At 46.7% G+C, this 11,733-nt stretch overlaps 2 protein-coding genes across 2 annotated transcripts; one reads left to right on the top strand and one right to left on the bottom strand.

Moving 5' to 3' along the window:
- Positions 1-3,209: 3,209 nt before the first annotated feature.
- Positions 3,210-4,544, top strand: LOC145983074 (uncharacterized protein F54H12.2-like). Its single transcript, XM_083116348.1, has one exon. It carries the CDS (start codon positions 3,210-3,212, stop codon positions 4,542-4,544), a length of 1,335 nt encoding a protein of 444 aa, XP_082972474.1.
- A 2,076-nt stretch (positions 4,545-6,620) lies between these two features.
- Positions 6,621-7,505, bottom strand: LOC145983073 (death-associated inhibitor of apoptosis 1-like). The gene has a single exon (XM_083116347.1). The coding sequence runs from the start codon at positions 7,503-7,505 to the stop codon at positions 6,621-6,623; it is 885 nt and encodes a 294-aa protein (XP_082972473.1).
- Between the last annotated feature and the right edge of the window lie 4,228 nt (positions 7,506-11,733).

Here is an 11,733-nt window from a genome sequence, read left to right as displayed (position 1 = left end):
ACCTACGTGTGGTGCGTAGGAAACAGGAGCCTTTGACCATACCGGTACTCACGACGACGACGATGACGACGACGCCGTCCGAGAAGGTTGGAAACGTAAATAAAGAAGGTGCTACAATATTTAGCGGATTGCCGTGGGTAGAACGTCGTCTGGTGAAAGAGGAAGGTGTGACAACAGCGGCAGAAGAGGAAGAGGACGACGACGACGACGAGGACGACGACGACATCGACGGAGGCGAGGAGGGTAAAAAGAAGAAGAAATCACCGAGACGTACTCCTATCAAATCCCGACTACGAAGTGCACGTGGTACAGCGAGCAGAAAACGGTCGAGACACGTAGCATGGGAACCGTTACGGATGTAAACAAGATCCTGGGTGCAGCGTATTATTCACCGGAGAAGGGAGAATCGTTCACCACTGCAGACAAGTTGTGGAAGGCCGTAGACAAAAGGATACCGAAGAAGCAGGTCCAGGAATGGTTGATGGAGCAGGACACGTACACGTTGCATAGACCCAAACGTGTAAAGTACCCGAGAGTAAACTACAACGTGACCAACATTGATGAGTTGTGGGAAGCAGACCTGAACGATCTTCAAAATCTGAAAAGGTACAATCGAGGTTACAAATATTTACTTACTGTAATTGATGTGTTTTCCAAGCAAGCGTTTGCAGTACCCCTCAGAAACAAAACTGGTGTAGAGGTAACGCGATCATTAGGTAAACTTCTCCGAGAGTGTAAACGGAAACCAACTGTGTTACAGACAGATGCGGGAACAGAATTCACCAACGTTCTATTCCAGAAACTATTGAAACGAGAGGGTATCGAGCATCGTATTCCTAGAAACGCAGACGTGAAAGCAAGCGTGGTGGAACGTTTCAACAGGACATTAAAAACACGTATGTGGAAATATTTTACCACACGTGGAACGTACAGGTATATCGATGTTCTGGGAAAATTAGTTCGAGGTTACAACGAATCGTATCATAGAAGTATAGGTATGAAACCTGTCGACGTCAACGAACATAATGTGTATGCGGTATGGAAAAATTTACAAAAAGTTTCGTCGTCGTCGACGAAACCAGTGCCGTTTGTTGCCGACGCGAAAGACAAGAAAGTATTTCGTACAGGAGATACGGTACGAGTGAGTAAGGTGAAATTACCTTTCGAAAAGGGGTACGTACCGAATTGGAGTCGTGAACATTTCAAAATACACAGAAGAATTCAGCGCAAACCTGTTCCAGTTTATCTCGTCGAAGATCTCCAAGGTAACGTGTTGGACGGATCGTTTTACACGGAAGAACTACAGAAGATCATTGTTCCCGAGGAGAAAGAGTACAGGATCGAAAAAATATTGCAACGTCGGAAACGAAACGGACGATTGGAATATAAAGTGAAGTGGCATGGGTATCCTACGACATTTTCGTCGTGGGTACCTGCAGAAAACGTTCATCGTGTGTCGCCGCAGTAGGAAGGGAGAAAATGGAAAAGATAGAGAGATTTTACGTGCGCCTCTTCTCGAACAGTTCGATGGATATTTTCCCTAGAAACACAATATCACATTTTACAACAAAGTTACCGGAAACAATAGAATTGGACGAAAACTGGGAAGTGGGATTGGTGGAGGTGACATATCCTCTGTATTTTGACAACGTAGTACGGTTGGATGAGACGAGGTCGTTGACGTTTCCGGTTATGCAGTACGCGAATGTCGGTGAATTTGCCCAGGTTATGTTCGGAGATTTGAAAAAGGAACCAAACAAACGAAAATACGTGGATGGTTTTATAAACGATATCGAGTCTATCTTTGGAGGAGGAGTATACGGAGAAGAGGAATCTCCGGTAAAAAGACATAAAAGAGCAGAGGGCGACGGCGACGGCGACGACGACGACGACGACGGTAGAACATTTACGGTGTTACCTATTGCCAAAGAAACCTTGGTGGCCACAGTCGTTGCGGCGGCGAACGAAAACAGCATTTTGTATTCGAGACCAAAATCGTACGATTTTCCTCATAACGTCAACAGTGTGAAAATTTTATCCACAGCGAACAGAATTAAAGTGGGTCGAGACGTGATCATGAACCTACCACCGCAGCTGTACACATCGACGAAGGAACTACTAGCCAACATCCACAACCTGATTCCCGACAGCCTGAGTACGGACGAAGTGAAAGACGTGATGATCGACACGGCAAACACATTACGACAAGTCCTGTACACGATGGAAGAAAAGAAAAACGTAGAGGAGGAAAAGGAGGAGGACACTTCGACGCCGTCAACGGTCACACCATTCAACACGCAACTGATATGTGTATACTGTGATTTGATCCCATATCAAATCGTGGGGGATGCTACAGCACGACTCCTTCGAACCATATGTCACGATTTTGCCGCCGGCACAGGTAACACCGGTCAGCATGACTTTCGAAATGTTCACTATTACCCACTCACAAGATATTCGTTCGAAACTATCGAAATAGAATTTCGAAACGATAAGAACGAGATTATACCGTTTCACGGGAACAGCTCGCCGTCGATGGTGTTACTGGAATTCCGTAAACGTCCACGTCGTCGACTATACGATTGATAAATAAATAGACGTGCATCAATCGATCCCCAGACAGTTGGATACGAACCCCGATCATGACCAATACCATCGTCGATTACTACATTCGGCAGGCGCAAACAGGTCGTGGAATCGGACCGTATTACCAGGGGCGGAGATATCAACGTGGACATGGGATCCTAGGGTCGTTTTTTCCTTGGTTGTTTCGCGCCGTGAAACCACTTGTGATGTCCGGAGCCAAGACAATAGGACGTGAGGCGTTACGTACCGGAGCGAATATATTAGCGGATGTGGCTACGTCGGACGGAGCAGCTGTACGAGACATTGTGCGGAAACGTCTACACGAAAGCAAGACAAACCTGCTGACAAAAGCCGAAGCTAAATTAAAAAACATGACCGGATCCGGTATAAATGCTAGGAAACGAAAACGTGTTGGTCAGTCGAAAGTCGGGTGCAAACGTGTACGTGTCAGTACAGGTAACGAGCGTCGTCGTCGGCGTAAGACACCCAAAGTAATAAAGAAGAAAAAGAAGACAACCACCCGTAGCACCAAAAAGAAGAAGGTCACCACAGTAACCCAGCGTCGTCGTCGCCAACACGGACATAAGGATATATTTTCGCCGTAATCACCTACTAGAGACAGAATGGAAGGTGTTGCATCGTCACTGGATATTTTCGAGGAGCCGTGTATTCAAACAGGCATTGTGGATAATTACATAGAGATTTGTCACCCTATAGCCTCGATCGAAAATCAAAATGTTATAGAATTTGTGAGTCAAGGGACGGACGAGTTCTACAGAGATCTGGCTACGACCAAACTATACTTAGACCTGATAATGACAAAACTGGACGGTACCCTATTGAAATACAACGACCTTACGACAAAACAGTGGGGAGTTGTGAAAAATTTGGCACATTCGCTCTTCTGTCAGTGCTCCGTTTATCTGAACGACAAACTGGTTACCTTTTCGAGCACCAACTACCACTATAAGGCTTTTCTGGAGACGGTAATCGGCTACGGCGAGGATGCGGCGAAAACTCACCTCACATCCAGATGTTTCTACAAGGACACAAAAAATGAAGCGAATGCTGCTACAAACGAGGGTTTTGCAAAAAGACGAGAGTTGTTTCAGTGGGCAGATTCCTCCGCCACGGAGAGCACGGAACTCCAGAACCATGTGGAACTTAGCACCAACCTGCATGCGGATTTTTTCAAGCAAGAAAAGTACCTTCTGAACAACGTCGAGTTGAAGGTTGTGCTCACCAAGGCGAAAAACGAATTCATCATGTGGGGAGACACCCCAAATGCACCGGTAACAATAAAGATCAAGCGAGCAACGCTACACATCCCACATTTCAAACTACACCCAACCTACCTGTTGGCACACAGTAGAGCGCTAGAGAAGAGTAATGCAAAATATTTTTTCAAACGATCCGAGTTGAAAACCTACACCGTTCCGGCCGGAGGAAAATCCCTGACACTAAACAACATAACCAACGGAACAATTCCAACCTTTCTGATATTCACAATGGTTCCAAACAACGCCTTCGTGGGGAGCGGAGACACGAACCCGTTTTACTTGACACCCGAATCCTTGAACTACTTTGCATTGTACCTCAAGGACCAGCTGGTACAGACGGCGCCCCTGGAACCGAACTTTACATCCGGAAACTATGGAGGCATCACACGAGCATACGATACACTCTTCACAGGAACAAATATTTATCATGCAGACAAAGGGCACATGATCACCAGAGAAATGTTTACCAACGGTTACTTCATGTTATGTTACCAGTTGACACCCGATCAATGCGATGACCCGTCATGCAGAAGTTTACCAGATAAAGGGGAGGTTCGCATCGAAGCGAGATTCAATTCACCCTTGACACGGTCCATGACGTGTTTGATATACCTCCTCTATAATACTTCGGTGGAGGTCTCAAAAGAGAGGGGCGTCATTTACAACTACTCCGGATGAACACGTACGACATCCACAACGTACTCTCTGGAGATGTTGTGACCGGAGACGTTTTCCACGGTGTTTACCCGAGTGATATTCTTGCCGACGTGGTAGTTACAAAAAAACCAGCAGCCCTCGTTGCTAACACTCATCCGTCCACCAAAAACGGAGAACATTGGGTCGCCGTGTACATCGACAAGGAAGGGTACGGCAAATATTTCGACTCCTACGGAAACATTCCTATTCAGCCAGCCTTTGCCCGGTTCATGAATCGAAACTGCATATCGTGGGAGTACAATCCGCGTCAGTATCAAGATTTATTCAGTACCGTCTGCGGTCAATATTGCTGCATATACCTACGCCACGAATGCATGCGAGTTCCCAAACGACCCTTTCACGTACACTTCACAAACGACCATGTTCGAAACGATCACATTGCGATTCAAATGTTTGATGCATATTTTTCGCATCCTCCTCCTCCTACCTCTACTCCCACCCCGACTAGCTGTACCATTAACCCTAATATACAATGTATGCAATCATGCTGTAGACTCATCGATCGTTTCTCTTGTTCCTGTTGTTGCAGACATTAAGAAACTGAAGGCGGTACCTGTCACTGCTCACCTGGAGATCATCTTCCTGGACGACGACGACGACGACACCGAAGGCGGCGACGACGACGACGACAAACACCTCACAACAGCGACCATTCGACATAAGAAGAAGAAGAAGAAGAAGAACAAAAAGAAAACGCATCGCGGACGTCGATAATGGAAACGACGACGACGATGACGTTCCCGGCGGCGGCGGCGGACACCACGATCACCAACTCCACCAGCGGGCATTTGATTTGCCTACGGCAATCTCTAGAATACCTGTCTCCAACTAAAATTATAATTCTAGGGTACGAACTTGGCGGCGGCGACGGCGATACCAATGGACTAGAGAAGTGTTTCCCGGCGGTGCTGCTACGTTTCTCAGAACGAGATGTGCCCCTCTGTTGGACTATCTTCCGGGACCTGCTCAATATCAACTGGAACCAAATAATAACATTTTTCCAAACAGGTGACGGTTACACAAGAGTACTCCGCGACGGCGACGACCACGTGATGGTCGTCCATACAGACTATTTATTTTCAGAACGCATTCTTGTGTTTCTAGTGGGCGACCAACGACTTTGCTTGACACAAGATGAACTGAAACGATTTCTACGAGCACGACGCACGCTGGCAGCCTACATGTGTTACTACGAGGGGTTACACCCACAGGCTGCTGCGTACATGCGATACTGTGTCGCAAAACATAACGTCGTCAGCCGTCATCATGTGCCCCACCCACTCGTATGTCCTAGGATCGACCTTCTCAGTGCTGGGCTACTGCGCATCATTCGCGCGCACGTGGCCTCATGTCTTTAAACATAAATACCCAAAGTGAAATACCCACCCCACCAGTTGTTTTTGGGATCCTGTGACCGTCGCTGCTGCTGCTCGAAAAACCCTCGTCACCCACTACTACTACTACTAGTACAATCAACAATGGCCGCCGCCGCCGTCGACCCCAGAGCAATTGTCTTCACCGTGGATGACGCCTTCGAGGTTTCCGTTGTTGGCGAAAAGGATGACACTAGGATCGTGTTCCGGAAGGATGGTTCCCGAATCAGTCTCGGCACGGACAAATATACAGAATTAACCAAATCAATGGGACTTCTTACAGACATTTTCCACGACCGTCGTCTAGATTGCAGCAAACGACGTATCGTAAAATGTGTACTTACACCTGACTTCAGTATCATCATTCAGGATTGTGCTCGCAACTTCACGGTAACCCTCCAGGATGGCGGCGAGATCCTGCTGCTGGACGCACGACAATGGGAGACCTTCATGCACATGTATCACCCTATATTGAAGACCTACTACCGACACTGGCACGCCCAATGAAACCGGAGACTACCAGAACTACTACTACTACTACTACTACTACTACTACTACTAACACCACTATATGTATTCTCTAGTATATGAAGCTTGTACGTACTAACACTACAAACAAAGAAAAAATAAATAGTTTAATACACATTTATTACGTTTTTTCATTTCACATGTATATTTTTTGTAGAACCGCAATACGTGCACGGCACAGAACGCAACAATCCGTGGTCTTCACGGCACACGATGCACACACCAGAAAATGACCACACGGTAGGTAAGCTATCTGTCTCTGATGCACATAACAGATGACACAGTGTTGATTGTCCTCCATGTTCACATTCACCGCAGGGGCGATAACGGCCGTTGCGTCCAACTTTTTTTTCTCCTCCTCTTCTTCTTCTTCTTCTTCCCCATCCACGTCCGAGGAATCGGCTGCTGCTGCTGCTCCCGATGTTGCTGATGCTGCTGCTGCTCCAGAGATACCTTTGTAGAGTTTTGTAGCTGGAGGTTGCTCCGCATCGGCGACGGCGCCGTCGACGACCGTGGACGTCGCCGCAGACAGACCGTCTGCGATCATCAGACGAAGGTAGATGCACTGAGGATACCATTTTCTGTGTTCTATCCATGGATTTTCGCCCCGCTGCCATTGATACAGACGTAGTCCACAGTAGTAGCATCGAACCACGTCCCCGAATCCACTGTAGAAGAATCCGGCGTCCGCCATTTCCTCCGGTCGAATGGTTATCGACTCGGGCCAAAGTGGACTGTATGTCGACAGGCGTCCCTGGTAATCGGCGTAGGTCGGAAACATCGGGTATCTCCTGTTGATGCACACGGAATTTGGATCGGCACTTCCTAGCCTACGTTGCAGTTCGGTACCCAGCGGAGACGTGGAGACAGCGGCGGCGGCGGCGTCCATACCATACACTCTCGTGAAACTCACTACTACTACTACTACTGCTAGCCCAGCACGTCCTGCTCCTCGAAGGCGGCGGTCGTCCGGAAACGAAGGGGGCCCCCCCGCACAATGCCAGGCATGGCCGCAGGCCATGCTTGGCCTTGTCACACACACACACACACACACACACACACACACACACAAATCGTGTCCTATTGTTGACGAAACATATCTATCTATCTCCCCGATAAATTACTACTACTACTACTACAGTCTACTCTGATCAACCAAGTCCGAGCGGCGGCGGCGACGGGATTCGAACCCTCCTCCTCTAGGCTAATCGGGAATCGAACTATCTTCATGTACAACACGTCATATGGACCCGTCTTACGCTATAGCGTGCTTCTCGGTCAACCAAGTCCGAGCGGCGGCGGCGGCGGGATTCGAACCCTCCTCCTCTAGGCTAATCGGGAATCGAACCATTTTCTTTTATGTCTCCACAGAGTATCGAACCGGGACCTCTTTTACACAACAATGCGTCATCTGGATCCACCTTACGCTATAGTGTGCTTCTCGAATCCAAGCGGCGGCGGCGGCGGGAATCGAACCCACCTCTAGGCTAATCGGGAATCGAACCATTTTCTTCTTATGTCTCCACAGAGTATCGAACCCGGCGGCCGCCTGGTGGGACCTCTTTTAGGCAACAACGCGATATCTTATCCGCCGCCGTTATTCTGTCTCCCACGGTCGACGATAAATACAAAACATTACATGTAAGGATGCATACCGGACAAGTTAGGTGAGTGGTTTACGTGACAGACTTCGAATTCAAAGGTCGCAGGTTCGAATCCTCGTCCCGACAACCACACACCTAACTTGTTCTGTATTTTCACAACCATTACTACATGTTTGTTCCACTTTTCCTCTCTCTCTTTCTTTTTCGCTCGCCACTCTCTACTCTGACCCCATAACATATTACGTCACCATATGTAATCGACCGTATAATATATTACCTACACATACTCGAAACCTACATCAAGACAACTTTCGGTAATTCTCCTCTTAGGTACTTTCTCCACCCGATTCCACTCTGCTGCTGCTGCTGACCCACAATCACCGCTATTTATTCTGCAAAATATTTTCACAATCATACAGAACCATCATGGATACACGTTACTCTTCATCGTCGTCGTCGTCGTCGTCGTCGTCGCAGCTGCCAAACACTATCGCTGGTGTAAGTATTATTTTTCTATCACAACTTAATTTCATAGGAGAACCCCAGTTCTCAAACAACAACAACAACAACAAAATCTCGGTCAGTGATTTTTTATTCACCTATTGTTGTGTACAAACACATCATCATTATACTACTCGGCACCATCACCATTATTATTATTATTTCATATCGTACTTTGCCGCAAGGTTTTTATCGACACCTACAAAATTTTCTTTACGAAAAAATTTGTACAAGTCATAGCTGCTTCGTAGGGTCCAATGGGATTTCACAGGGTCTTGTAGCACATTTTGAAAAAAAACATCGATCTCCGGACTTTCCTTCCGCATCTGCTGCATAGTTGTATACAGGGCGATCAATCCTTGTATCTCCTTTTCTATGCGTATGGCGTTCGCTTCTAGTATCTGAAGAAATTCGTTCGTGTGCTCCCTCCGCACAATGTACTGCAAATAGTACGACGTCTCGTTACTATCCTTACTGTCTTGCTCGCAGGGCTCGCCTCGGTGTGTTTTCTTGCAGGGTAGGCAATACTCCCCTGGGAAATTTTGTGATCCTCCTCCTCTTGGTGATGGGCCCTGTAAATACAAAACAAATCACACTACTTCAACCATGTCACACACACACACACACACACACACACACACACACACACACACACACGCACATACTTATGGTGATTTTGTTTTCTGTCCAGGTTCGAACCGTGGACACCTTACAGAGAGATACTATTGAGGTGGACGGACGTGTCATCTGGCAGTCGTCATGCGTATTGGAACGTCGCGCTGAAATGATTTATTTGCCGTTTGCAGCGACTCCTAGTGACGGGGTTCCTCTGAATCTACCACCACCACTACCTCCCCATTTACAACCTTCAGCGCCCCCACTTTCCCCTCCACAACCTCAATCACAACATCCTCCTCCTCATCTATCACGGACCTCCACATTCGTCCCGCGGGCCAACATCCCCGCCGCAACCTCTACTATATCTCGATCACCTATAATGGCATTATATCCAACGGGAATAGCAGCGCATTCAGCAGCGATGAAACAAGAGGACCCTTTACCATTGGTGTGCAAACGATCACCAACCTCTCCATAAGGTAAGTAACAAACTGTTTAGACATACTACACACACTCACCATACTATATTCCGTACTTTGTTTATTCTTTGGCGAATAAATCTGATGCTAACAGTGACGGGGACGAGGTGCTGGACGAGTCTTCCACGGTCACAATTGAATCTTCCTTTTTTTCGTCTTCTTCTTCTCCGCCTTCTTTCGTATTCTCTGAACTTTTCGTCGACACCACTTCTTCTTCTTCTGTCTCCTCTTTTCTTTCTGTCAATGAGGATAACATAGATGTTAATTTCACACGTTTATTCTCACTGCCAGGAAAAAATGAGGAGTACAAGCCCTCTTTCGATTGAACATGTTGGTCAAAAAAACTGCCGAACACACTATATATCGGTAAATATTTATCTTTTTCCACATAATGACACTCAACTAAATTCATATCATCCGGCATGTCCCCCATGAACATATCCCCTATTGTGTGTCTCGGTGTCAGACGACCATGAAACAGACTTAAATAACCCCACACCGCATTCCACCCATACAGAAATTCGTCGTGCGCCGCATCCATAGCTTCCTTTAAGCGCGACATTTTACCCGTATCCAAAATAAAACAATTTTGGAAACCACCCACTCTTCCTATCGTATGCTCACCCACTTTACATCTAACAAACTCCTCCAAAGTAGCATATAAAGTACCTTTCGGCATACTTATATGCTCTAGATCTAATTTCATCGGATTACCTTTCCTAATTTCATATTGCGTGGTACATTTTTTTAACGACCACACTTCCTTCCCAAAGTTCACCCTCTCCCTCTCCATACAAACACACTTTTGCCTGAAATTGTCTTCCGCAGCATGAATGTAGTACGGACCACTTAATTCCCCGGTCCGTAACAGCTCGCGAATCACAGACTCATCATCGGTCACGAAACTAAAATGATTATACGCAGGTAATCTATTGTGGAGCATGAACGACTCGCACATACGAACTTTTTCATTTTCCACATTCGTTTCGAACCTACATTTATCGCTTGGTCCGTAAAACCATTTCGCCATCGAAAACGGATCGGCATCATCATTTTTACCCATTGTTATTAACATCTCCCCTTTACCACCAATCTCCACGTCCACACAAAAACGCCAATATAACGTGTCGTTCGACATTTTGTTTGACCTAACACAATCAATCGAAACAAACAAACCTTCAATCCAACCTGTAACGATACAAAAAGTTGATATTATTACCATACTCTAACGTACCACTCGAACCAAACACATTCTCCCCCAATACCACATACTTACCTACTCGTCGTTACTGCTAGGACCAGAAATCTGCTGCTACTATGGCTGCAAACAAAATCACACCACACATCGACTCTGCACTCACAATATATACACTTACGCCAAGGACAACTCGAAACATTACCTTCACCCAAACACGTACTGACAACACCACTTACGTATTCACGGAACGCACTCCCATCTAGATGTTATGCTCGCAACCTTGACTACATACCACGCACCGGACAACCTTGCCGCACCTACAGGCATCTCACTCACCTTGACATTATCCCTCCGACGACGACGATTCAAACCACTTTTACTAACCCACATTCCCGAGCGTCGCGCAACGCACTACAAAGCTGTACCGACAAACGCCTCCGGCTCCAGACTCGCCGGCCTTGCGAAACAAACATCTCACTCACCTTGTACGGGTTCCCCCACTCTTAAACAACCACATTCCCGGCTGTATATACTCTAACACTCATTACCTATTCAGTTCACATTTTACTCGCCTTTCCTTCTCCTCAATAACGAAAACACATTCCACATTTATAACTCCGTCTTATTTATTCTGCTCTATCACTCGTTTCAGATATCGCCTGCCAGCAACACGGACCTTACCATGATCTACACGAATCAGCACCGCCAGGGAAACCTATGTAACACCTATTACTCACCAATAAACTATAACATCTACACCTTTGTCTTTTTTCACAACACCTACGTCAACGACACACACACACACACACACACGCACATGTGTTACTCATATCTTCTAGGACCTCTGTC

The sequence above is a fragment of the Lepisma saccharinum genome, unplaced genomic scaffold, assembly GCF_977018435.1.
Source record: "Lepisma saccharinum unplaced genomic scaffold, izLepSacc3.1 HAP1_SCAFFOLD_626, whole genome shotgun sequence".
NCBI classification, from domain to species: domain Eukaryota; kingdom Metazoa; phylum Arthropoda; class Insecta; order Zygentoma; family Lepismatidae; genus Lepisma; species Lepisma saccharinum.
The sequence above is the reverse complement of the archived record's forward strand: the minus strand, read 5'-3'. Positions and strand labels throughout refer to the sequence as shown.